Source organism: Clytia hemisphaerica, unplaced genomic scaffold, assembly GCF_902728285.1.
Source record: "Clytia hemisphaerica strain Z4C2 unplaced genomic scaffold, Clytia hemisphaerica genome assembly, whole genome shotgun sequence".
Lineage (NCBI taxonomy): Eukaryota > Metazoa > Cnidaria > Hydrozoa > Leptothecata > Clytiidae > Clytia > Clytia hemisphaerica.
Genome location: NW_027104293.1, coordinates 195480 through 222923, shown reverse-complemented (window position 1 = coordinate 222923; position 27444 = coordinate 195480). Strand labels below are relative to the sequence as shown.

Genomic DNA, 27444 nt, shown 5'->3' with positions numbered 1-27444 from the left:
TTCAAATTTTGAAAGAACGAAAAGACATATCTTGATAATTTCTTTTGCAAAAGAAAGCTGAATAAATTCTCTTGAAGTTGGAAAAAGAATTTGTGCTAGAAAACTTTTTGCGAAGCGAATTTATGAGCGAAGCAGTTTTGCTATATTGTGCACGTACCTTTAACTTCTATCCCAAACGAAAATTTGCTATAAATTTGCTATATAAATCACATCTTCAAACCGATGATTTTATCAAAATGACCTTGAATGGTTTGGCTTGAAGCCACGAAAACTTTCTCGGTTTGGTAGCTAGGACTGCGAAAAATGCCGTTTTAAAATGGTGTACCCTAACAGTGAACAGCAACAAAATTACCGGAAGCCGAAACACGGACTTAGAATCTGAAGTTGATCAAACTGCCTCGCGGGCGGCACGCATCTAAGCAATCTAAGCAGTGGTTCTTCGGTTTTAAATGTTTATTTTGCTGTTAAATGGAAAAAAATTAGTTTGAACGTTGACAGAAAGGATCTTCATCATCCCTTGACTTTTAACAGCAAGTATTAAGTATCAAATAAGGTTAATTTATAAGAGGATTTTGCAAGTCGCGCGGGCGGGCGGGAGGAGTGCTCTTTTAGTGAACGAAACTTACCTTGCAAAACCAAGTGGATATTCTATGATAAAGAAGTAGATGGCAATCACAAATATCTTCGTTTCGCGTCGCCCGACCGACTCTCAAAAATTGAGTAGAATTGAGTCGGTGAGTCGGTAAATTTCTCGGACTTTTTCTGTCAATGACCTTTCCTTCGTTCAAAAATTTTATTATTGCCGATTTTTTGCGAGCGATTTCAAGCGCATTCGCAGCATTTTGACTTTGTTTATCATTACATGCGCCATTTTGGGGTCGGAGGTCACAGTGTTCAAAGGTCATGATTTTAAACCACCCATTACACGCGGTTGTTTTGGCTGATGGCTGGCTGGCAGTTTCCTCCAAGAATGCACTTCAAAAAAAGATGCAAAAATGGAAAGCCGAAAATTTTTACGACCGAACGACCGACCGACTCACTTTTTAGACCCAACCAGGACGCGAAATGAAGATATTTGTGATTGCCGCCGTACGGAGGTAATCAAATTTGCCGAATTTGTCAAGAAATAAATCAAAACTGCCCAAGAACCAACAAGCCAACTTTGTACATTTTTGTTTTTGTTTTATTTTTATGTTTTGATGATTTCGACAGACGATTCGTGATGCGAATAAAAATGTTTGATCGTTCGACGAATATCGTTCGATTTTATTAAGGCACCATTTACACTAGTGTAAATGTTTAATTAATCGTGTTTACGTTTTATTTTTATTATGTAGTGTAGTTTTTGTTATAATAATATACATAGTGTGTGAAAAATGTCAAACTTAGCGCCGCGAAAAAAAAAAGAAGAATAAATAGAAGGAAAAAAAAGAGCGCGGCGGGCGGCGGGCGGCGGAGGGTGTTGCCGCCGTGGATTATGTGGTGTGTTTGGGGCATTAAGGCTCTTACGACCCTGTCTCTGCTATAGCGGCTTTATTAGAGGGATTTTTTTAGAGTGTCTCTTATTTTGCTAGCAACTTGCGAATTGAATGAGGTGGAGTCTGGATCGCTTCGCAACCCTTATACAATACCACTGCTGTTATGGTGTCGATTCCAGCCAAGCCATATTTTATCATTCTACAGAAATCCCCGCTTGAAAAATCAAAACATTGATACTTGGTCGAGTTTACTAAACTTTGCCGAATTAAAACGCGGGAAAATATCATATGACATATGACCACGGCTTCCGTTTAGTCCGATCATGATTCTGATCACGTGATATAGCTTGATGTTTTGACTTTTTTAAACCAATGAAATCATTTGTTTATACCGCACTAAAGGCCTTTCTAGATTACCGCGCAAATAAAACCGGGGGTCAACATGAACTTTAAAGCCTGCTGCGGGAAAGGGAAATGGTTTTGAAGAACCAAATATATACAGAAAGGTTTTAATATTATTCAGATATCAGGAAAACAAGTGACATTTACGTGGTTGATCTTTATAAAGTTTGATCTGACGGTTTGTTGTAAAGAATGTTGACCCCCGTGTTGGTTTTATAACCTTTATTTTTGGATTTGTGAGAAGACAAATGTTATTGTAAAAAAAAGTCATTTGGAAGTGTAATCATACCCTTTCTAGGGAACTGGACCAACATTTTTTAAGTCAGAATTCATTGCCAGTAATGCCGCAGCGTGGTTTGAAACCTTGTTGTAGGTCTGGTGGAAAATGGATTTATTTCTGAATGTAAACATTACTGCAGCTAGAATATTTTCCTTATTTTGACAAACAAAAGGTTCAAGGTTTGTTTACTTTTTATTTTACTGCATTTCTCTGTCTTATTCTGCTGTAGTAGGCAATTGAAAACACCTAATTTTTTGTTTTTGTCAGTGCTCGCTCGGCAGCCATTTTGAATTTTTTTTTTTTGACGTCTGTACTCGGCAATTTCGTGACCTCTACAGAATCGACGATTTTGCCTGAGGGGAACAGCAGTGATACGGCTAGTTCTTCCTCTGGATTTATCTAAGTTTGAAAATTTTTTTTCACATGTCCTGTTTTTGTTACTGCGGCAGGCGCGAGCCTAGACCTCCCTAATAATATGAATGCCAGCTAGCTTTCATGAGCTAAATCTTGGTACTATTTTCAACTTTTCCCCAAAGAATTGCCTTCCTTGAAAATGAAGAAGAAGAAATTAACTGCTTCACGATGGAGCTCATGACGAAATCAAAAAGACAACTTTTGTATAAAAGATGAGAAGTTTTTTGAATATCAACATTCAACAAGGCTTTGTTGTTTGTTTGTCGGCGGTTTGTGGCTGCGCTGGAATTTGCTTAAAAGAAAATTACCTACAAGTCTGCTTTCCAAACAAACAGATAAGTGATATACTTACCTTCCAGTCAACGAATGCTTGCTTTTCACATCAAACATAGATTGACTCTGAATGTTCAGAAAGTTTAGCATTAAAAACCCAAAACTCACTAGCCAAAAATGTGCTTTCACCACTTCCTCCGTTTCGAATTCCGCCACACCGCAGCTTAAGCTGTCCTGTTTGATTTTAGATTTGGGCGTTTGTTTTATTTATTTTTTAAATCAGAATATAATAGATTTAAAGTCGTTTAGTAACCTTTAAAAATTTGGAATATAGCCAAATCAACTAATTTTGGACTTTAAATCTATTTTAGGGTCAAATAAAGCTTAAAATTAAATAAAAACTTTCCGCCATATCTTTTTTGCCATTGGAATATTTATCAAATAAGCCAATGAAAACCCGAGAGACGATAACTTATGCGTCAATATCCCCGAATAATTACAAATTATGCGAATATCCTAAAGAATATATTTACTTTCTCTCGCAATTTTGATGTCGAATGTTTGGAAGTTTTGCTATCATGAAAAATACAAAATTTTAGCTAAAAATTGCCTTGTTTTTGTTACTTTTTGGGCAAATTTTGGAACGCAAATTATGATGTACTGAAACTCTTATGTTTTGGAAAAGAAATTGGAAGATTGGTCGGAATTTTTTTTGTTTACACGAATTTATGTGATTGAAATCAACAAAAGACGGTCACGCTGATGCCACCCAGCCGTTTTTGATGCCATAAATTACGGATTTCACTACAGTTATAGGTAAACGAATACTTTACTTTATTAGTATAGACTCTTTAGAGACTGAACAGCTCTAATTTGGAAACAAATATGTTTTATTTTTTGAGATTTTCCTTGGTTTTCTTCCAGTTGTGCTCTAGTTGAATTGTTAATGTATGATGTCATTAGTGCCCATTCTTCTTTTGTTTCTGCGCTCGCTGATTGGTCTAGAGATGCTCACGTGGTTGAAAGTCGAATATTTTATTATCGTTAATGGCGGCAACTTTCAACTGCCTTGTAAACAAACTTCTGTTCCCTTATGCTATATTCATTCGAGTGCAAAATATTAAAATGTGCTTTGCACGTGGATTGGTTTCACCAAGGATTTCCAGCTTTTGTAAGACCAATCTGTCAGATAGTGAAAGTTTTGAACTGGGATACTTCAAAATGCTCTCAATTTTGCACAAGAAGAACAGGTATAATTTTTTTTTACATTCCATAAATCTTGTTGAGTAGAGTCATATCACCAGTGCACGAATGGCCCCAGTGCACGAACGAGCGTCTTTGAACTTGAAAAAAACAACCAAAAACAAACTTCTATAGAACTTCCTTTGTGCAGCAGAATCCTCAAACTATCCCTTGTAATCTCTCCTAAAATTAAAATGAACGGAGTACTAGAACAACACCAAACCGATTTGAACGAGGCCAAGTAAAAAAATCACGAAATTTGGGATTTTTGTAAATATGGCTGATCGCGAGAGAAAATGTTTTTTATAAGAAAATTTGCGCAAGAAGAGTTCTGAAAATGACTTTCCTCTTTTAAAAACCTGTTATCTTCCATCACACAAAATTTCATTGAAATTTGTTAGCTCATTAATTCAAAATCAATAGAAACATATCACCAGTAGTGGATATAAAAAAGGTTCCAGTCCGCGAACGATCCGAACACCATATTCAAAATGAAGACATTGCAACGTCAAAACATTCGAAAGCGCTGGCGATCTCAATTAAAAAAGAAGACACTACATTGCCGCGCTTTTCGATGAACAAAACTTGAATAAGAAAACAAAAAAATGGACGACAAGAAAATATTTACAAAAATAAACAGGTTAGTAAAACGCTAAAGTTCTTATAAAAAAGACGCTATTTTGGTGAAAAAGCGTGTGGTTTTGAAAAGTTCAAATACCCCTGTATCATTTCGGAAGAGAGTTAAAGTATTACCTGCGAGCGGAGCTCTAATTTTTCTTTCAAAAGATCGTTCGCGCACTGGTTCCTCGTTCGCGCACTGGGTCCGAATAGCGCTCGCTTTAACGACTTATTATTCCAAGAAGAAGCCTTCAAATAAAGTGAAAACAAACTAAAAGAAGGACTTCAAGCTTGTTTACGAGATGGTCAAAAAGGATTTATGTAAAAACGAAAAGTAAGTCAGAAAAGAGAAAAATAAGTTTGCCGTTCTTGCACTGGGTACCCCCCTCTATCCTTTCTTGTTTCAAATTTTCATTATACGAATTGTTTTCAAATTTTTCTTTTTTTGAGGGATTAAGCTTTGTTGAAGGGAGGTCTTACAAAATTGATTACGTTGGGGACTAATTCAGGCATGAACTAAGTTTGTGCAAAAAATCAGTCTGACTCTGAAAGGACAAGAAGGAGGACCCTGCCAACGCACCAGAACCAGGAACACCAGACACGCGAAAGTCCGGTGTAAAATGAGAATTTTTTTTACCACCGGACAGTCTCTACACCGGACTTAGGCGAAGGGAAATCAGGTATTAGTTTACCGTTACAACAACTTCAAAATTCGATGCGGCAAAATTTCATTATTCATTATTCATTATTTTACCATAAACTCTCCCAAGCTGCAAGTGTCTATACTATTAGCTATACACATCAACATAGTGGGCATCGTATTTGGACTGGAAAAAATGGAAATAATGAAAATTTTTAAAATAATGAAAATTTTTAAGCGGCAGCTCAAACACACGCGGGCGGATAACGGTAAACCTATACCTGACTTCCCTTCGCTTTAAGTAAGTCGGATGTCCGGTGTCGGAGAAGGATATTTTTTTCCACCGGACAATCAAAACACTTGACATGACCAGTTCGGTGAGTCCGGTGTTTCTTAATTTTTTGTTTCATAAATGTCCGACGTCCAAAACTCCCTGTATCCAACACCGGACTTATTGCGTCCGGTGTAGCGGATACTTTTTGCCATCGGACAAATACACCAGACAATCCAGTGCGTCGGCAGGCAGTTACATCAATATGCCTTCTTACCTGTCTTTAAAAATATAAATAAAAGTAATCACGGGAAAGGATGCGAAAAAAAAAAGACATAAGTTGTGAGAACAGAGTAATTAAACTTGTTAGAAAAAGTACCATTAGAAGTCATAAAAAATCAACCTGAATAAATGCAATCGGAATCCCAGAGAACTTCATAATTCCCCAAACAACATTACATTACTATGTCAAACTCCCATTACTTAAATTTTACAATTACGTCAGAGTAGACTACGCTCGCCACCGAAGAGGTTTATTTGGAAAGGGTAATTACATTTTATTGTTCGCTTCTTTTTTAAAGATTGGCCGGGTTGGAAAAGTATGAATTTCTTTGTACATATTTTACCTACCCCAAATATTTAGAAGGCTGAGTTTTAAACAAATCGTCAAGTTGAAACGAACGATAAATCTATCAAAGTCTGTTTTGTTTACCCCCTGGTGACTTAACAAAAGAGACTTAACTCGATGTTACAATCCAATTATTGAAAGTTTGTGTCGGCCTTTTTATAATGAGCGAGACATACGTTCTCTGATTACGCAATTTTCATATTGACATTTTCGAGGCATTTTGATGTAACTGGCAGGGTCCTCAAGAAGGAGACAAAATTTGAAACAGAAAAATTGCGAGTGCAATTTTCGAATTGATTACGAGCTAGCTAATCGCACAATGGGTTTCACTACGTTTTCCCAGTTAGGAAAGTAGTTTACAGAAATTAACTGAAGGTTCTCTCTGTATGTTTTTCTTTAATCGCTGTTTTATATATTTTTTATTTATTTTTTATTTAACCTTTCCAGCGCGCAACTTTTTAAATTTTCACGCTGTCAACGCGCAACATTTTTTCAGAAAATAGACATGTTCAGTTATTTTATCATAACTCAAGAACTAGGAATCTTTAGAAAAAAAGTAAGGTATCCCTGAAAAGCTAATTAAATTCTACAACTTTTAGACCAGGTACCAATCCAAATAGAATATTCCAACAAAAATGGTAGCATCACGTAAACCACAGTTTTTTTTCACGTTTTGCGGTAATGTCACTTTTTCTGCATTTTTCACTTCTAGAGCAAAAAAAAGTGGGGGGAAGTTAATTAAAAAATCTGTCTTTGGCTATTTATCAATCTATACATCATTTTGAAGTAATATACCAAAAATCAGCATCCAGAAAAATCTGTATGTGTCACACCAGCCGCCCAAATATCGGTCACTTTTGCCAAAAATCACGATTTTCGGCTAAAAAAATCCAATGGACACGATCATTAATATGAGACCAATTTTGGCCTACTTGTGGACATTGATACCATGTGTTAAACTTTTATCAATTATTTGAACATAGTGAATATTGACAAATATCAATGGATATGTTATCTTCAAAAATTGATAAATCTTTAACACTGTTGAGGTCCTGTGTCACAACGATCAAATCAAGACAACTTATTAACACCTAAAGTGATGACAAAAAAATGATAAAAAATTAACAAGGTCTTTTTTTTGGAAATGATAAAAAATAGTCTAAAACTTTAATTTGACCTTGAAATTGAAAATCCTTTGAACAGACCAAAAATATGATAATTTTTTATCAAATTTGACAGGTTTCAGGCTCAAAAACAATGAAATGATAATTTTTTAACAGATTGAAGTTCAAAACTTGGTAATTTTTATCATAAATTTGTGGGAAACTGCCAAAATTTGGGTCGTTTATTTTTAACTCTTTGTTTTGATACATATCTCTTTAAACTATAGGCAGAACTACAATTTTGAATAACTTGAACAAAAATAGATAAAAACTTAACCAAAACTAGTATGTACTTGTAAATATTACACTAATTAAGTTGTGTGTTAAAATATTATCAAAATTGACATAAATGGTTAAAAAATGACCAATTGTTTGCATATTAACAAAATCTTGAGTATCAATGGAGCGAAATCAGAAAAAGATAGAATTCAAATGATAAAATGTTAACAGACAAGACAATAGAAGATAATATTTTAATAATTTACTTTCTGTTATAGTTTTATTAGTCTTTGCCACTTAAAGATACTCAATTAAGACTTTCAAAATGCTCAAGAAGCTGATCTACAACCTAATTAAAAACTCCCTAGAATAAATCAAACACTAATATTAACAAAAATACTGATAAAATATTAACAAAATACTAAACAGAACTAACGTGAAACACTATAACAGGGTTTTCTCCAAATCTAGAGTACTTACGAATTACAAATTTTCATATTCTATTATCCTGAAACGTTGCATCCGCATTATCTTTAACTTGTCAGATTTAAAGATTGGTTATCTGAAAGTACATTTCTGCAATTTAGTTTCACTAATTTAAGTTTTGGAACCCTGATTTGAAACCTAAAAATTGCCCCAAATTGACTTAAAACTTGATATCTTATATTTTTTCCTTGCTAAGATTAAGTTCAATTTTTGCCAAAATTGTTAAAAATTTATCATTTTTGTGTCCAAAATACATGCAACAATCGTTATTTCTATCTGATGAATTCACTTTCTCATGATATTGTCTAAAATCTAATTTGCTAGGTTCCAAGGGCAGCAAACCATTTTCGTAATTTTCTGAGTGTACCAGTGTTACAAATTTATCAATATTTTGTTAACGCTCTGATAAATTTTGTAAATAATTAATATATGGCTAAATTAAACATAGTAATAAATTATTTTTCATTTTGGGGGATTTCAGACTTTTTAGACTTTCATTGAATTGATAAAAAGTTAACAATGTTAATTTTTTATCATATCTTTGTCAAAAATGAAGTTTTTAACTTTTTGAAAAAAAATATTTAAAGAACGTAGTAATATCTAACTTCTGTTAAATTTTCGACCCATGACAATTAAAATTCAGAAACTTATTAACAAAACAAATTTTTGGACAATTTTATGATGTCCACAATGGTGTCTCATATTATTGATCGTGTCCCAATACATACAATTTTGAAGTATTTTGATGATAATCTGTTTCTAGAAGCAGCTACAACATCAAAAATGGTGTAAAAGTATTTCCCAACTATCTAAGCAACACTTTCAGTCAGTATTCTTAGCTCCTGAAGCTTTTGAAGGGTATCGGCTACCGTGAAACTAGATGGCATAGTCGGCGACAGTTGCAAAGTTTCCAAAAACCGTAAGCCTTTTGAGGCAAACTCATTGCTATCAAATCTGGTCTCTTTTGACCATAATGGATGCTAAATGTCATCATAATAATTTCATGTGGCTGTTATGTGGTTCCTGCTATCATTTTGATCCATATAAGCTGTAATCAGGACATCATTATGAGCCAAGAATTTCGGGGATCGATCAACCGTCGCTGGTGCTTGGAGAGGAGTGAAAGAAGTAGTGCAATTCAACATAAATCCAGGCTTTTCAAATTCTTTGGTGCTCCTTTGAAATATATGAGGTGCAGAAAACACTTTTGCATTGGATTTGTCAACTTTCCATGCTCCAACCTGAAGAAAAAGTAAAAAGTACTGTAAGTTTGGGTCGACCCGCCTATGGTTTGTCGAGAAAAGTGGTCAAAATGACAAATAAATGGAATTTTTATGCTAAAAACAAAACAAAAAATATAGGATATACTTACTGGATGTTTTGCCATTATAAAAACAATGTTTCCATGAAGAAAAGTGGCCTAAACCAGTCAAAAAATCCAAGAGCTTTAGCAGTAAGTTTGAAAAACCCATTTCTTGGTCGCCATCTTGATTCAGTGTTTTTCTCTACTTTTTCTACAAACAGTCAGTTCAATGCAAAATCTCGTATTACCATATTTGGAAGAAACCATTGCGTAATGTTATATAATTGTTCTACATCACATATAATGCGCATGCGTAAATTACAACCACAAGCGATTATTACACGCGATTATATAGGTCGAAATGAAGACTATGGGGTGGTCACTCTTAACGGTCGGGGAAGTGGTGGTTCCTTATAAGAAACATTTTTTATAGGAATATCGATGTTTTATAAGAAACACTTCTTATAAATGTCGATGTTTTATAAGAAACACTTTTTATAAGAATATCGATCTTTCCAGTTAGGGTTAGGGTTGGAGACCCAAACAATAGCATAATTATACTAATTATGCTATTAATGATGTAATCTTTACTATACGAGATTTTTCATTGACCGCCCTCGAAATCTGCTGCCTCACCACGTGATCAAAACATTACATCACCATATATCAAAAGAAAGCTTAGAACCTCTACTTTCCGTTTTTCTTTACTTCTACGGCTAGCAAAGAAGCCAATGGGAGAAATATAGCTTTGAAGATCACTATGTCAAAAAGACGTGTATACACGTCTGCCGGAACGTATGCTCGACGTGTATACACGTCTGCCGGGCTGAAAAGGTTAAATGAATTTTGATTGCAATAGACCTTTTTGCCTTTCCATCCGCCATATTGAATTTTATACCGTGAGATCGGGTAACTTGTGCATCAGTGAGTGGAGGCTAACATGCATAGGGCCATTCCAGAAAAGTTTTGTTACCCCCCCCCCCCCCCCCCGTCAGACAAAGTGCATTTTTCTTTTTTTTTCTAGCCTCGGAAATAATTTTTCTTTTCCAGTGGTGGTCCGAAATTCCGATAAAAATCCATGTACTTTTGCAAAATACATTGGACCCCTGCTACAGACAAATTCTGGAATGGCCCATAAGCCCTCAAATGAATGACCTGGCTGGTCATTAAAATACAAAATTAAATCCAAACAAAAATGGTAGAGTAGAGCTGCAAGCGGAGCTGCGTAGCTCTTTTGTATTGAAATTTTGCTGCTTAGATTGACGTCAGTCATTTAAGGGCTATGCATGTTAGCCTCCACTGATGCAAGTTACCCGATCTCACGGTACTTGTGTAGGTATTTGAGCATCCTGCTTCAGGTAAGCATAGTGTCTTTTAAAAGGGGGGGGGGAATTTTTTTTTCAGAAAATAGGAATTAAGGGGGGGGGCAAAATGGTTTTCAAAAATCTAGGGGGGGAGAAAAAATGGCCCCAAAAAGTCTAGGGGGGGAGAAAAAATCTGGGGACATTATTTTTTTCTACTGTGGAAATCTTTCTGGTGTGCCCTATTGCTTTGTAAATAAATTGATTAGAAGTTATCTTTCACTAGCAGTTCATTTTTAACTTTTCATTTCACTCTGTGGAAACTTTTTTTTCAATTTTTCATTGTATATATAACAGAGATAACGTGAATAGAAGCATCAAGAGCAAATTGAAAAAAAAACTTCCTAGGGGGGGAATTTTTTTACAAATCTCAGGGGGGGAGAGGGGTTTTTTTCCATTTTCTAGGGGGGGGACCAACCTACTAGGACACTATGGTAAGGTTTTTGGTGGACCACATCTCTGAGTGGAGAATCTGTTGAGAGAAGAAGAAACTCAGCAGACATTTTTCCTATCAATGGTTGAATTTTAATTAGCTCCCCCCTGCAACCGGTATATCCATGGATCTGGGATAGACTTTCAAGGTGTAAAAATCAAACCATGCATGCAAAAATTATGTTGGCCGAATTGCTGTGTGTAATTACAGTACATTGAAAACATGCAAAAAGAAAGTATTAATATAAAAAACTTGCATAATTGGCATTATATATTACCGTCAACTGCTCTATTATGGGATTATCTGACAAACATGGGACGGCAATTCGGCCACCATTTCACCAAACCTCCAAAGTCATTTGATTTGAGTTAATGAACGGCGTATTAAAAAATACACGGTTTATCTTTGGCACCAAGTATTTCTCTAATTCTCCAATCAGCGTCCGGTCATTTTGAATGAAAACAAAAAAGTTAAAAATGACGCACTATCAGTGAAAGTTATTGTGACCTGTTATGACAGAAAGTATGATTGATAAACTTGGTGGAGTTACTAAAACAAACTTGTTGTCAAAGAGATTTAAAAAACAGTAAGTGAAAATACAGGCCAGATATCAACAGTTCCATGTTTCGACCAATCATCCCAAGTTAGAGCAGTTGACGGTAAAGTGTAATCTTGTACTGTAGATTTAGAGATTTGCTTCTCTCGAAGTCTAAAAATAATTAAATTCGCTCATCTCTTAGAACAAGCACTACCATTAGACATAAACATAAAGTATTCTCCTGGGAAAAGAACCACCAAATGATCAAATCACTGAACCCCTGATTTACAGTGGCTTTTACTGACGTGTTGGGCTTGCCCTTGTACCGTCAACTGCTCTATAACTTGGGACGATTTTGGTCGAAAAATGGGACTGTTGATATCTGGCCTGTATTTTCACTTACTGTTAAATCTCTTAAGACAACAAATTTACTCCACCAAGTTTATCAATCATATACTTTCTGTCATAACATGTCACAATATAACTTTCACTGGTTGAGAGCGCGCCCTTTTAACTTTTTTGTTTTCATTCAAAATGACCAGACGCCGATTGGAGAATTACTTTGAGTGGATAAATTTTTGCTTTTACTAATTTGCGCAAGATGAGAAATTAAAGATTTTGCATGGATTAAATTTCGCAAACCAAGGGTCTTTAAAATTTTCGCCTGGATTAAATTTCGCGAAAATGGCCTTCTTTATTTAATTTCGCCAGATTTCGCAACTATATAAATTCTAAATAGAAAAGAGATGTGTTTTTTAATCGAACAAACAAAGGCAGACAAAGTCACTCAAAAGCTTTCAAAAAACTTCAAAGAAAGTATTTTTAGGAGGTTACTAGAGTTTATAATTGAAATGAAGAGTTGAACTCGTAGTAATAATACCTTAAAGGAAGAGATTTTGGCGGCAAGAAAATTTGGCGGATTTGGCCAGAATCCGCCAAATTAAGTTCCCGCCAAAATTTCTTTTTTCCACCATCCATCTAATTAAATTCCTGCCAAATTAAACTTTTTGAAATGAGGATTTCTTTTAAGGTGTTTTTGCATTTTTTTGCTGTTTTTACGCCATTTTAAGGATAAAATTTTCAGCAAACGCCAAATAAAATTCCCGCCAAATTTAGTTTTTTCGTCCATCCGCCAAATTAAATTCCATCTAAAAAACTTTTTTGGCCATCCGCTAAAATTTCTTCCTTTAAGGTAATTTGATTTCTTTCTTTGATTTTGCGAAATTTTATTTTTGCGATTGTAAAATTCCAAATAATTTCATATGGACTATTTTGCAAATCCAAAGCCTTCAAAATTTTTGCGTTGACTAAATTTCAGGAAAATGGCCAATATTTGTGAAAACCGCGAAAATTAATCCACGCAAAAATTCATCCACTAAAGATCGAAAAAGCCTACCGCCTAACCGCCTATAGCCTGATGGGATTAACAAATAACAAGTGTGTAACTTGCCACGTGAGTGACGTCAAATGCTCCATCGTTTTGCCACTAATTTGGTCTTCTTCATTCCAGACATTGGAATGTGTTCCACTATGGATTTTTTTCATATTTCAATTTAAAAGCCTACTCAGTGCAATAGAGAAATTTATTTTTTTATCTTCAACTCAAATCAAATGACTTTGGAGGCTTGAAGGTTCGGTGAAATGGTGGCGGAATTGCCGTCCCATGTTTTGTAAGATAGTCCGAAGTTAGAGCAGTTGGCGGTATATCAAAACAGGGGTTTTAATATTTTCTTGCACAGGAGAGAATGTGTGACGTCATAATTACTGTACTGCTTTCAGTTTGTGTGTTTTGAAAGTTTGATGTGTGTGCTATGTTTGTTTTTGAATGGCATAAATAGATACTATGCAACGTCTTTAAGAACAAATTTCTAAAAGGCTTGATTGTTGTTCTGTAAATATTTCTTTTTGGATTAAGAAATTGGATCTTTTATTGTTCTAATCGCTACCTTAATTCAAAAGGGGCCTAAGTCCTGTGAGCCTTAATTCAAAAGGGGCCTAAGTCCATTTTGGTCATTTTGAGAAAATTGCGATTAAAGTTTTTCCTTTATTCTGAAACCATTTTTGATGGTAAAGCTATGAAGTAAATGTTTTCTGAAAGCCATAGCTTGAACTTGTTTTTTCAATAAAAAGGCATTCTTTTGGAAAGTAGATATTTTTGTACGTACAAGGTGCAACTTAGTAAATCTTGCAGAGTGGACTTTGGCCTTTTTTGAATTAAACATGAATTTTGAAAAATGTGTGAGGGTTAATTTCTGCCTTTAAAAGTTCAAAACCTGCACATATGACACTCCAAATTAAAGCCACTTACACCTAGACTCAAGATAAAGAGAAAAGACAATCTCAATTAGTTAAGGAAAAACTCAATTAAACTTTTTAGGATGCATGGACTTAGGCCCATTTGCAATTTAATTGGACTTATGCCTCTTTTAAAACTTAACAAACTTATTTTGGTGGACTTAGGCCCCTTTTAAAACTTAACAAACTTATTTTGGTGGACTTAAGCCCTTTATTGTAAAAATATGGTGTACTTAGGCCTCTTTTGAATTTAACATCACTTTTATCAGAGCTTCAATATGAAGTTATGAGCCTTTTCAACTTTAAAAACTACTTGTTATGTACATCAAAAAAGAGCAAATGAGCCAGAGATTGAGAAAAACTAAAGATCTCAAATTTCATAAAAATGGACTTAGGCCCCTTTTGAACTGGGGGGGGTACCTGGACTTAGGCCCCTTTTGAATTAAGGTAGCGTAATGATTACAATATTTCTTTATAAGATGCTTTGTTGTCTTTGTTGACTAACCACAGCTTTTTCGTTCCTGTATTTTACATACAAAAAGGTCTATTAAAACGTTCAGAAAAAAATGTAAAAAAAACATTTAAATCAATTTTGTAAACATTGCTCCTGCATCAAATAGTGTGATTAATGATTAATTATTTCTCTCTTTGAAGTCGCGCCAAACAAGAAAAAATAACTCATCGTGGGATTAGCACAGAAAAAAATCATTAAATTACACTTGTGTGAAAACTGATTTCCAAGGGTGGGATTCTGTTTGCTTTTCACACGAGTGTGAAAAGGAATTAAACACCCTATGTGTTTATACCTTGTTGAATCAATTATCAAACTAAAGTCTCAATCTGCAATCACATTCTGACTTGTAATTAATTCTTCTTCAATGTGAGGTGTTTAGTCTGATACTCAATTCAATATGGTTAATTATTAATTTTTTTCTGATTTTTTGCATGAAAGTATGTAGGGTAACATCATTGGTAAAAGATTCACAAAAAAAATTTTCGGCTAAAAAACGCATCTTTATAAGAATCCCTATTTATAAGCATAGATCATTGTTCTTGAAGTCATATTATTATTTTTATTAGTTTGGAGGGCAATGAGTTTTCTAAAATCATTTACTATTTTTTTTGGCTGAAAAACGAATCTTATCTACAAGAATCACTATTTATAGGCATTACATAGATCAATGTTCTTAGCGAAATTATTATTGGACCAACTGATTATTGTTCTACTCATTGAAGATTACTTTTTGGTAAACTAAACTACAGGTTTTTGTTTTCATGGGAAAAATTATATGAGGGTTGTACATGACCCCCCCCCCCTTTCTTAAGATGACACATTCCAAAAAAGTGAAGAAGGGGGGGTCAGAAATTTTCATTAAAAAGGGGGGATCGTTTAAGAAGGGGGGCTTACATATATTGTAGATTATTTTCCAGCACTGTTATGAAATTTGGTCTGCATGAAAGGAAGTTTTACTGTTTGAGTAGTCTTGAGTCCCTTTTTACCATAAACAAATAAAGAGAAAAAACAAGGGGATTGATTTTTAGAAGGGGATAGCAGCGAGAAGGGGATAGCAGCGAGAAGGGGATTATCAGATTGCACTATACTCTATATATTTTCGAAAATTTAGCCCAAAACCCTTGGGGGATAGGCATTTTGAAAGGTTGGGGGGGTCGCCAACCCCTTTCCGCATTATGTTCTAGGCCCAATTGGATTAACAGGTTTGTTTGCATTTATTTCTAAATGAATGGAAACTACGTTAATAACAATTGAGATTTTAAAATCTATTCCTCCACCGCTAATCAATATTCAAACAACCAGGCCATGATATTTGCTACCATACACAGCCTAGTAATTTACTTACTTTATAATGGGATAAACTTTCGCAGGGATTAAATTTTGCGGATTTTGCGGATTTGGGTGTCATTTGCGAAAATCTGCGAAATTATATAAGTCCCAATGGAAATTTAGAAGGGCCTCACTTGCAAAATATTTCTAAACAAAAACTCAAAATATGTCAAATAAATACTTTTTGAATAGTTACTTGCATCAAAGAGGTGCAAATAATGTGTATTTCAACACCCAATAGTGCCACCTGCAAAATGTTTGAATTTCGCGGGTAGGTCCAACCACAAAATTTAATCCCGCAAAAGTTTATCCCATTAAAGTACCTTTTCCTGTAAACTTTCAAACCAATTGAATAAAAACTGTTAATAATTTTCCTTTTTTTAGATTTGTATGGACCAGCAACCTCCGTCCTCCTTCGAAAAGGAGTTCAACCGTCTATCATTTCTTGCTTCAATTGCAACCAGTGCTACATCAACTGACAATGATAAAGCACCCACGGTAACTACAGATGTCACTAGAACAACAGAAACACCAAAACCACCAACTGTAACATCGTCAAGAACCGTAGCTCCAAAGGTCATCCCACAAATTGTGGCTTATAATGGTAGTATTACACCACAGAAAGCTGTCAACGGCACAGCACAAAGCAATAATACAGGGAAACTGGATATAGAGAAAATCAACAAAATTCTTAATTCAAATGCTCAAGCAAATAACCAAAACCAAATCATATATCAAAATGCCAAAAAACAAATTGTCAAGACAGTGGCACCCCAACGAAGCAATATTATAATGGCAACTCAAGCTCAAATCTCCCAATATTCAACAGTGTCCGCCAACAGGCCAGCACCACCAAAGATTGCATCAACACCATCTGTCACTGTTCGTTCAGCACCAGTATCTAAAGCCTACAGTAGCATGCAGACTCTGAATCCACCTCTGATAATTTCATCGAGCCCTCAAAAAACTCAAGATCCTGCTGCAGCTCAAACTATCCTACTTCCCGCTAATTTTGCTGGTAAGATCACTTTTCTCTTCTCCTTTTTGCAACTTTGTCTGCATTCATCTAGTAGAATATCAAAATTTCCAAGTTTTTGTTTGTCCTTTTACTGAAAACTGAACTAAACTTTTCAGTGTGAAATCAATATGATTTATGTTGCAGAGATAAAGACAAATGATAAATGCATAATCCTTAACCCTTTTTAGAGTCGGGAAAGTGGGTGGTGAACAAACTTTTTTTCCTGTATGAACTTTTTTACAAAATAATTACAAAATTTAATATCTTTGCAACACATTAGATATTGTTTTCAAATTTTGGGTGTGAGTAAACAATAGATTATTACTGCTTGCCAAAATTAGTTCCATTTAAAGATAAATTATAAATACAACTGACTGATTTATATTGTGTCCTGCTTGATTCATTTAATTTTTTAGATTTAAAGCTTTTTTCTGTCTTTTTGCTAAGGAATGGCAGGAAAGGTTCTCATTGTCAACAATTCAGGGAAACAGCCACAGACAATCACTTTGAACCCAACTGGTGCTACCCAACAAGGAATGGTATCACAAAATCCGGCAGTCAGTAAACCCGTTCTATTATTACCGAACAGTGTTGGCAAACAAAATGCAAACATACAGCCTCAACCACAACCAGTTGCAAATACTGTACGCATGATTGTGGCACCTAACACAGCTGGTATTCCACAACTCCGACCAGCACCAACAACCATACTTGGACAACAGACACCAATATCGCTTAGTAATTTTCAACACATAAGACCGAAAGGTACTCCAACACCTATTCGAAATTCTCAGCCTCATATCACTGCAAGTCCTGTCAACAGAGTTCTTATAGCACAACCTAAAAATATTCAAATGACATCACCCAATGTTCAACTAAAATCAATACCAATATCCTCATTGTCAACTGCAGCTCAACCTAAAACAGTAGTCATGCCTTTGCCCCAACAAAGCATTGGCAACCAACAAAAATCAATACCAAAACCCATGAAAACAGTAGCTAGTGTTTTACCAAAGACACATCAAGCAACTGTCTCGATCATCAAAACACCATCAACAACCAGTACAACGCTCATGTCTAATTTCGATAAAACAATGAGTCAGCATTTATTGAAACTAGAAAAGACAGACCCTCATTTATTCAAGGGTGGTAAACTAAGCATCAATGCTAGTCCAAAGTCCAATAAAGTTGTACAACAGTCACCTTTAAAATCACAACAGGATAGAATTAAGTTCCTGCTACAACAACAACAACAACAACAACATGCCTCACAAACTCCTGTTTCCACAACAAAACAACCAGTCACACCTCTCCAAGTCACAACATTGTCTAAACCTTCAATCGCCACAACTCAAGCCACCACAAGCTCAGCAACAAAAGTATCGGCCGGTCTTATGCCACAACTTCTTTCAAGCCTGCAACAGCAAACTAATCAACAGTTAAAAACAATGGAAGCCACTCAAGCTCAACAAAAACAGGCTGCTTTTCAAGACATGCTCATGAAGCAAAGGTGATTTTCATTCTTCAATGAATCAAAGTACCTTAAGGGAACTTATTTTAGCGGTAACTAATTTTGGCGTTCAACAAAAATCTTGAAGACTTTTAATTTTTGCGGGAACTTATTTTGGCGAATGATTAAATTTTTTAATTTTGGTGGGAACTAATTTTGGCAAATGACAGCGTAATTCTGTTCTATTTTGTCTTATTTTGAGCAATTTTGATGCATTTTAGGGGTTATTTAAGCAAGAAAACAAAACTTAAGTTTTGGCGGGAACTTATTTTGACGAGTGAGCAAAATATTTAATTTTGGCGGGAACTATTTTTTGCGAATTTTGTCTAAATTTGCCAAATCCGCCAAAATTAGTTCCCGCCAAAATTAGTTCCCTTTAAAGAGAGGCTGGAAAAAATCTCAAAACTTAATAAGTGGGAGAGCAGGGGAGAGGGGGTTGTAATAGAAATGTCCTGGGTGGAAAAATTTTGAAAAGGAGTCTAATACGGGAGAATTAGGACAAAAGAGGGAACTTTCAAAAACATTTTACCTAAAATTAAAAAGCGGGGGAGTTGGAATAAGATTTGTTCTGGGTGGAAAATTTTCGAAAAATTAATTAGCGGGGGCGACGGCTATTAGGTACCCGAGAGTAAATGATTACTAGACTGTTAATGTATCATTATATCATAAGATTAGGAGCTAATGTTTGCAGATCATGTCAAGTTAAAGGTTTTATTTTTATACAAGTGCCCCCGTTTCATATCAGACACATTATTTCATATCAGGACAGTGTCTGCCTTTTTTTATATGCTGATATAAGCAAAAAATGTTTTTCTTTTCCTCTTTCTGACCAATCTTGCTCCACATCCATTTCAATCCAATGTGAAAAAGCTTGTAAATTAAAATTGACGAGTAAGCAAATGATATTACTCTTATTTTTTAAACAAAACCTTTAACTTCTGGCATAACTTTTCCTGGAATAATAAACAACTTGATGCAAATATTCTTCAATTTAAAAATATGAAAATCCACAAAAAAATTATTGCTCTTGTTGTCGTCAACCTAAGGGAGTAAATTCAAACTTGTAGCTGGTGAATATGAAACCATTACCCAGTATCTTCTTGCTTATTCAGGATTTTACAGCAGCAAAAACAACAACAACAAGCAACAAAAACACCTGCAGCGACTGCAACACAAGTTTCAATCCAACAACAAACATCTCAACAACAACTTGTTTCACAAATCCTGGCAGCAGCTGCCAGCAACAGTCAACTAAATTTGCAACAAAATCTTCAACAGAAACAACAAGTTTCTCAAGAAATGTTTCTCCTTCAGCAACGATTGCTTCAAGTAAAGCGTTTCCTTTTTTTTATAACAATAAGAACTTCCAAAATTATTTATCCCTGGACCAAGTTTCTCAATCCCGGCCAAGCAAAATCTTTGATCAGAGTTTTTTGAAAAGTGGTACCCTAATTGCGGCACTTGTAGTGCAAAGGGATTTGAGACTGACAGTGTTCGGAACGTTGATATTGTTCAAACTAAAAAGGTAAATTACAATTGGTCAAATAAGTTTCAAAGTAAAAAAGTCCAAAATATTTGAAAGATTTTCTAAGTCCAAATGTCTATAAAAGTATAAGTCTAGATGTTTGAAAGTATAGTGTGTAAATATGAATTGAAAAAGTATAAGTCTATATGAGTGAATAAGTTTCAATGTACTGAAAATATACAAAGTCTTAAACCTAAGGCACAGAAAAACAAAATGGCTGACACATGAAAGAAAAACAAAATGGCCACACTGAAAAAAGCAAAGAAACAAAAATGCAAAAACAAAAACCTACCAGGTAGCCAGTGAATAAATACTGTGAGTACCCAGTGCACAAGTGAAAATCAAAATGAATTATTATTAAAATTTGTGAAAATCTGATTTCCTTGACATCTTGACTCTATGACTGTCAAGTCAGATCTGAAGTGAACTGAAATGTGTGCCTGTATTTATATAAAAAATAAGTCCCTATCCATATTATGTCATTAAATTAACTAAGTGAAAAAAGCAATTAAATGAATAAATAATTAAAAGTAATTATCCTAGAGTGACACATTGTTGACAAAATGAACTTTAAAACAAAAGACACTCCACATGAGAATTGAGAAACTGATGTGTCACAAGGGACTGAATGAAACAAAAGAACAAAGGAAAACAAGTGAGACTCAATGAAAACTGTGAAATAAATTTTTTGGTTTTTCTAATTTTATAATTTTTATGGAAACATATTCAACAATACCAAGGTTGCATTACACTCCCGGCCAAAGCAAAACAATTTATTTTCCAGTTCAGTCTATTAGAACAGTTCAGTGAACAAATCTGGATCATCAATACCATGTACAAGAATAAGACTTCGAACCGATCTCGAGGTTTCACGTTTGACATTTTCGTTTGGATTCTTATATTCTACCACGACACGTCTGACATTTCCATCGTCCCCGGTTTCGATTGATTTGATCATCCCGTACGTGTAGGTTTTGCTGATCACTGAATTGACTTTTGTGAATAAAACAATATCGCCAATTTGAAGGTTACGATCTTGGCGAAACCATTTGCTTTGGTGCATTAACTTTGGTACATGACTCAAGAGCCAAGTTTCGAACCATGAGTCATAAATTTTTGTATTCGTTTTCAGAATCTTTGATGGATCGTCTGTAACAATGAAATCTCCAACAGGACTGCGTTCATTGTTTCGTCCAAGAAGCAATCTGTTTGGCGTTAATAGATCCATGTTTTCAACAGCTGTGACGTTGCCAACAGCTAGCGGAAGATTGTTGCAGGTGTTGGCAATGGTGGCTGTCAGTGTTTCCCATTGTAGGATTGAAAGTCTTTGATTGTTGAAGGTCTTTTCCAATGATAGATTGATGTGTTTGATCTTTCTCTCTACCTTTCCATTGACATTATGTCCGCCAACTGGACATGTTTGAAATTCCACGCTTCTTTCCTTGAACATCCTTGATTTGACATCAGTGTAGTTCAACTTCATGCCTTTTGTAGCTTTGACGAGCTGTGATCCTTCGTCGCAGAATACTTTCTTTGGAAAACCATATCTCGTTGAAAATCGAGTAAACGCTTGGATGAATGCTGAAGAAGAATAGTCGTCCATGACATTGATCATCACTGCAGAAGTGGAACAACAACAATACACAACTAGCCATATCTTTACTGTTGTTCGCTTGTGTGAAGGTGAAAATGATTGATATGGTCCACTGAAGTCGATCTGTGAGTTATAAAATGCCGGAGCAACTGTTAGACTTGAAGGTGGAATTGGTCCCATGATGGCTTCAATCTGCTTCTTGAGGATGATACGACATTTTGTGCATGTTCTTCTGATTAGCTTGACAAGCGAGCGGCCATTAATGATGTACACTTTCTTTAGAATTTCTCTGATAGTAGTTTCAATGCCAGAATGACATGCAGAGCTGTTCCAGTGGATGTCATACACAATGCTGAAGGCTATGGGTGAGTTTCCATCGATTATAGGTACACAAAAGGATGAGCTGGATAGGTCCAACATGGCAGATGTGAATCGTCCGACGATTGTTGTCTTTGTATCTGATAGGATGCGTCCATTGTATGTTAGTATCCCATCTTTAAGTGTTGAAATTGGTTCATATTTTCGTGGTTCGACGAGATGAAGAATTTCTTCTGTCGCCTTTTTGAAGAAATAGAGCTCAGCCAAATGGATTTCATCGTTTGTTAGCTGAGTTGATTTGGATGAAGACTTCTTTCTTGTGATGTTGCAGAATTTGATAACGTAAGCAAGAATTCGGATGACTGTCGAAAAGCTTCTGTGGTTTGGGTCGATGAGATAATTTGAGTGTGTTGATCTCTTCTTGAATTCTTTGTTGTTAATGTGGAAGATTTGAACTTCTTTATTCACCTCAGAGATCTCTGAATCACTTAGCTTCAAATTTTCTGCACTCTTGATAGGAAATTGTGAATGATCTAAATGCATCCAATCAAAGCCATTTATCCAAGTTGAGGTCCTGGAAACATCTTTCAAGGTTGCTCCCTTTCGAGTGCCAATATCTGCAATCATGTTGTTAGTGTTGACGTAGAACCAATCTTGATTTGAAGTGAATCGCTTGATTTCGATGACTCTGGTTCGAACATACTGCTTGAGTGGTTTGTTCTCGTTACTTATCCAATGTAAAACAATCTGACTGTCTGTCAACTTAATTGAAGATTGGTGCCACGTGGTTAATGAGCGTTTGACGATCTCTCCTGTATGGGTGTTTATCACAGCAGCATACAATTCTCCTCGTGGTTGAGATGTTCCTTTTGGCACAGTTCTTGTTCTTGAAAAGATCAGTTGACACGAGTACTCTCCATTTCGCCGTAGAAATCTTCCATAGATTGAAACGCAAACCATTGAGTGACTGGCATCTCCAAAGTCCAGAGTGTCCATCTTTAAGTCGATTGCATCTTCTGGGACTATGGCTCGATTAAATCGTAGATCTCCTATTTCCTTCATCATGTCGAAATTTGATTCCCAGATGGACCGGAGGTTATCCGGGATGATATCGTCCCAATTGAGTTGTCGCTGTACTAGATCCTGAAGATCAATTTTCATTGAAGCTATTAAGGGTGAAACTTTACCAGTCAAATCAAACAATTCAGCAACTTTGGATGCACATTGTCTTCTTGTTAAATTTGAAGGTATACCTTTTATTGATTGTTCAGGTTTCCTCCCACGAATCTTCTTGTTGAAATTGAGTTCCCCAACATTGAGAGCTAGCTCATCTGATTTGACAAGCCATCTCATACCACCAACATGGATTGTTTCTCCATCATCACTGAGGGTGCTTGGTGGGTCTTCTCTTGAAAATGCTATGCCTTTCAATTGGAATCCACCACGATTCAATACAAGTTCGAGCTCATCTGCACGACGATGAGCTGTTTCAAGGTCTTTCTCGCCAGTTACACAATCATCAACATAAATATCCTTTTGCACAATGTTGTTGACTTTGGGGTATTCCTCCTTTGATAACTGAGCAATTTTGCGCAAAGCGAATTCGGCTTGGTTGCTGGACGATTTGACTCCGTATATCAGAGTCTTGATAACCTTCTGTTCTGGTGATTTTGATGGATCCAAGCTGTTTTGCCAAAGATATCTCTGATAACACCAATGACTCTTGTGTAGCTTTATCGTATTGTACATCTTCTTTATGTCTGTATGGATAGCTGTTGGTTGGACAGACCATCTGATTAATATTTCTTGAAGATGATTCAGGTTGTTTCTGCCTTTTGCCAATACGTCATTTAGGCTGAAACCTGAAGCTGTAGGTTGGGACGCATCGAACACAATTCTACAAGGCGTACTAAAGGAGTTAGATTTCCAAACGGCTCTCCATGGAATATAATAATGCATCTTACAAGTTTGCAGTTGGTCCTGGTCTTCTTTTGGGAGGTTGCATACATATTCAACATATCCAAGTTGCTGCAGCTTTGCTTCTGACTCGAGAACATCTTGCTTGTCCTTTTGATTGTTGGGATGATTGAGTTTTCGAACTTGTTGCTGATATGTTTTCATTGCCTTGTCCTTGTTGTTGACCAAGCGTGCTTCTGGATCTGCTATGAAAGGAAGGAGTGCTGTTGCAGTCTTGCTCTCCAAATCAACGGTGATGGATGAATTGATGATGCTCTGCTCGATTTCCTCTTTGCAGCTGATGACATCATTTGATGGTTGCTTGCATGCTTTGCAGTTGCGACAATCTGGGCAGCGATATGATATCTCACTACCTGTTGCTTCTACTTCTTCAAAAATCTTCATTGTTGTTGAAATGTGGGTAGGTGATTCATCGTGGAAATTTTGTTGCACGAGATCTGTTGAATTGCATTGGCTGAATCCTAGCAGAGGGACAGCTGATTGGCTTCTAATCATGTTGAATTGATTTGAAAAGAATGTGGAGGATGTCAATGTGTTGAATTGCTGATGAATTTTGGTGAAGCTGTGATGTGGTCCACCGACCACTCCTCTTCCCCCAGTTGAATTGTTGAATTTCGATTCGTACAATGCAAGACCTGATGGGAGTTGGATGACCATTTTTGGGTGATGACGAAGGTATTTGACTCCAATCATCATATGCACTTCACCACCAATGTTGTTTGGAAGCTTTGGAATTGGACTGGTTCCTCCTGATGAGATGTGATAGTCAATGATGTCTTGTTCAACGACGTCTAATGGATATGTTGGGAATGTAGATGTGATACGATCGAGACAAACACCGGAGAACGTTACTTCTTGATCATCGTGAAGTGGGATAGTGACACTGAAGATTCCATTCAACGATTTGGTTTGACACTCACCAACGCCACCAAGTATGACCGGTTCGGATGATATCTTCTTTGCTTTGCTGCCGAGTAGCTCTATTGCTTTCTTGCTGACAACGAAATCGCTGCAACCATTGTCGTAGAAAATTAACAAGTTGTTGCCACTGTTTGAATGTAGTGCAAAGGGATTTGAGACTGACAGTGTTCGGAACGTTGATATTGATGGATATTTGTTGAAGGAGATACACACCACGATCATCGCATATCTCGTTGCTGGCTTTGTAGAGTTTGATCTCCCTTGAGAATTGAGGTAAAGCTGGACTTTTGATGAAACGCTTGACAAAGGTATCGAGAAGTTGTTGATTTGATGGTTGAGTCTTGTGCTCCTCACAAACTAGCACATGCTTCTTGATTGTGTCGTTTTGATGGGATGGATGAGCACAGACAAAGTCGTGTTGGCACTTTCCATCGACATGTTTTCCCGAAGATGCATCTGCTCCAGGAAATAAGCATTGAGCGCAAAATCCCTTCTTCTTCAAGATGGTGTATCGATCTTCAGGTGATTTGAATACGAATGATTTACATGTGTAGTACTGCATGATTTTCTTTCCATTTCGGCTTTTGGTTGCAATGTGGTCTGCTCTTCCCTCTGGTGAATTGCAAATGCTGCAGTGTACGTCATCACCGTCTTGATTCCAGTGACATGAACCATTACGTCTGGCACCAGCATTCTTGTCATCCTTCTTCTTGATTGTCTCTTTCTTGAAATTTAAGAGACGTTTTTGTTCATTGACTCGTCTCTCCTTGATTAAGAATTCAATCATCTTTTGCCAATTTTCCTTTGGGCTGAGATCCTCTTCACCAAAATCTACCAAAAATTGAGTTGATCGTCTTTCACCGATGACTTCATGAATATCTGAAATGCTGCTACCATAGTACAGATATTCTTCAATGTTGTGTTTTTCTGCAAGGGATGACACATCCTGCATGATATTGATTAGAGTGCTTATGCCGGATATGAGCTTCTCAGGATCTCGTTTGTTGAAGTCGATACTTTTGAGTTGATGAAGTCTTCTGGATAACATCACTTTTGAGTCACCGAAGGATTTTTTGAGTCGTTCCCAAATTTCGTCTATGTTGTTGATGGTCTTCACCATTGTTAGTGCTGCATCTGTCAGATAATTGTTTCGTAGAAGATCTGGTAAAAGTTCCTTCGGAGTTGAAGACAAGTGCATTTTTTCGAAGTTGGTTCGAAACGTTTAAAAGTCAGTATTGGAGTCATAACCAGAGAACTTTTCTAATTTGATATTGAGTTTAGATTTGTTAAACTCAGAATGTTTGTCAAGTTCTCGCTTACTAATTTCCTTGGTAAGATTGAGGACGTAAGCCTGTTTCTTCTCATCTAGGTCGACATATCTTTGGCCAGTTTTGCGGATCATGATAAGTGTTTCGGCACTTTTGATAGGTGAGTCAAGACATTCAGTATAACTTTCTGTGATTTTATCAAATCGTTGATGAACGTTCGAAGAAAGATTTTTCCGTAAGAGTAAAAGTTCAGAGGATTCTGCTTTGTCCATTGCACAATCAAAAGTTATCTCTAGCTTTTCAATGTCTCTATTGATGCAATCAAGACGAAAGTTGATCTTACGTTCTATTTGGGCTGCTTCGTTATCTTTGATTTTGGTCTGACTCAGGTTGGCTTTTGATTTTCGGTCGTAAATGCCTGTTATGAATTCTTTAATTGACATAATTGCTTGATTAACAGAAATCCTCACATCTTCCTCGAGTTCCTCTTTTCGACGTTTGATTATGACCTCCTTTTTGCGAATTGAGCTTCTGATTTGTTCGAGCTTTGTGATGATAACATTTGAATCTTCAGGACTGAGATCATTGATTGGGATTTCTTCCATCATGTCAATAGCATCTTGTGCCAAAATCATTAGATCAATGGCTTCATCACTTGGCTCTGCCATTATGGAGTCTAGTTGAACAGTTTGAGTTGTGTCGGAGTCAGTATGAGTTGCGTCGAAGTCGGTGTGAGTTGCGACGAAGTCGGTGTGAGTTGCGTCGGAGTCGGTATGAGTTACGTCGGAATCAGGGTGAATTGATTCGCGAATAGATAAATTATGAAAATGAGAGGTGAGTTCTTCGTCAATGCTTCTGAGGGGAATGATTCGGCCAGTTGAATTGAGTTGGCTGTAGTCGATCCTTGTGATGCCTCGTCTTGACATTGACAATTGAATTGAGTTGAAGTGTCACCACTGTTTGAATGTAGTGCAAAGGGATTTGAGACTGACAGTGTTCGGAACGTTGATATTGTTCAAACTAAAAAGGTAAATTACAATTGGTCAAATAAGTTTCAAAGTAAAAAAGTCCAAAATATTTGAAAGATTTTCTAAGTCCAAATGTCTATAAAAGTATAAGTCTAGATGTTTGAAAGTATAGTGTTTAAATATGAATTGAAAAAGTATAAGTCTATATGAGTGAATAAGTTTCAATGTACTGAAAATATACAAAGTCTTAAACCTAAGGCACAGAAAAACAAAATGGCTGACACATGAAAGAAAAACAAAATGGCCACACTGAAAAAAGCAAAGAAACAAAAATGCAAAAACCTACCAGGTAGCCAGTGAATAAATACTGTGAGTACCCAGTGCACAAGTGAAAATCAAAATGAATTATTATTAAAATTTGTGAAAATCTGATTTCCTTGACATCTTGACTCTATGAC

The 27444-nt window shown here is 36.0% G+C and overlaps 1 protein-coding gene across 2 annotated transcripts in view; it reads left to right on the top strand.

Moving 5' to 3' along the window:
- The first annotated feature begins 3378 nt into the window (after positions 1–3378).
- Positions 3379–27444, top strand: part of LOC136817135 (polyhomeotic-proximal chromatin protein-like) — a 37160-nt gene continuing 13094 nt past the window's right edge. The window contains exons 1-4 of one of the 2 annotated variants that reach the window (XM_067073468.1): positions 3379–3663; positions 16272–16905; positions 17353–18415; positions 19528–19744. In XM_067073468.1, coding sequence (XP_066929569.1) covers positions 16278–16905; positions 17353–18415; positions 19528–19744 — 1908 coding nt within the window. In that variant the 5' untranslated portion in view covers positions 3379–3663; positions 16272–16277. Of the gene's footprint in view, positions 3664–4024; positions 4098–16271; positions 16906–17352; positions 18416–19527; positions 19745–27444 lie in introns of those variants that run through there. The other variant, XM_067073469.1, reaches the window with a different exon arrangement.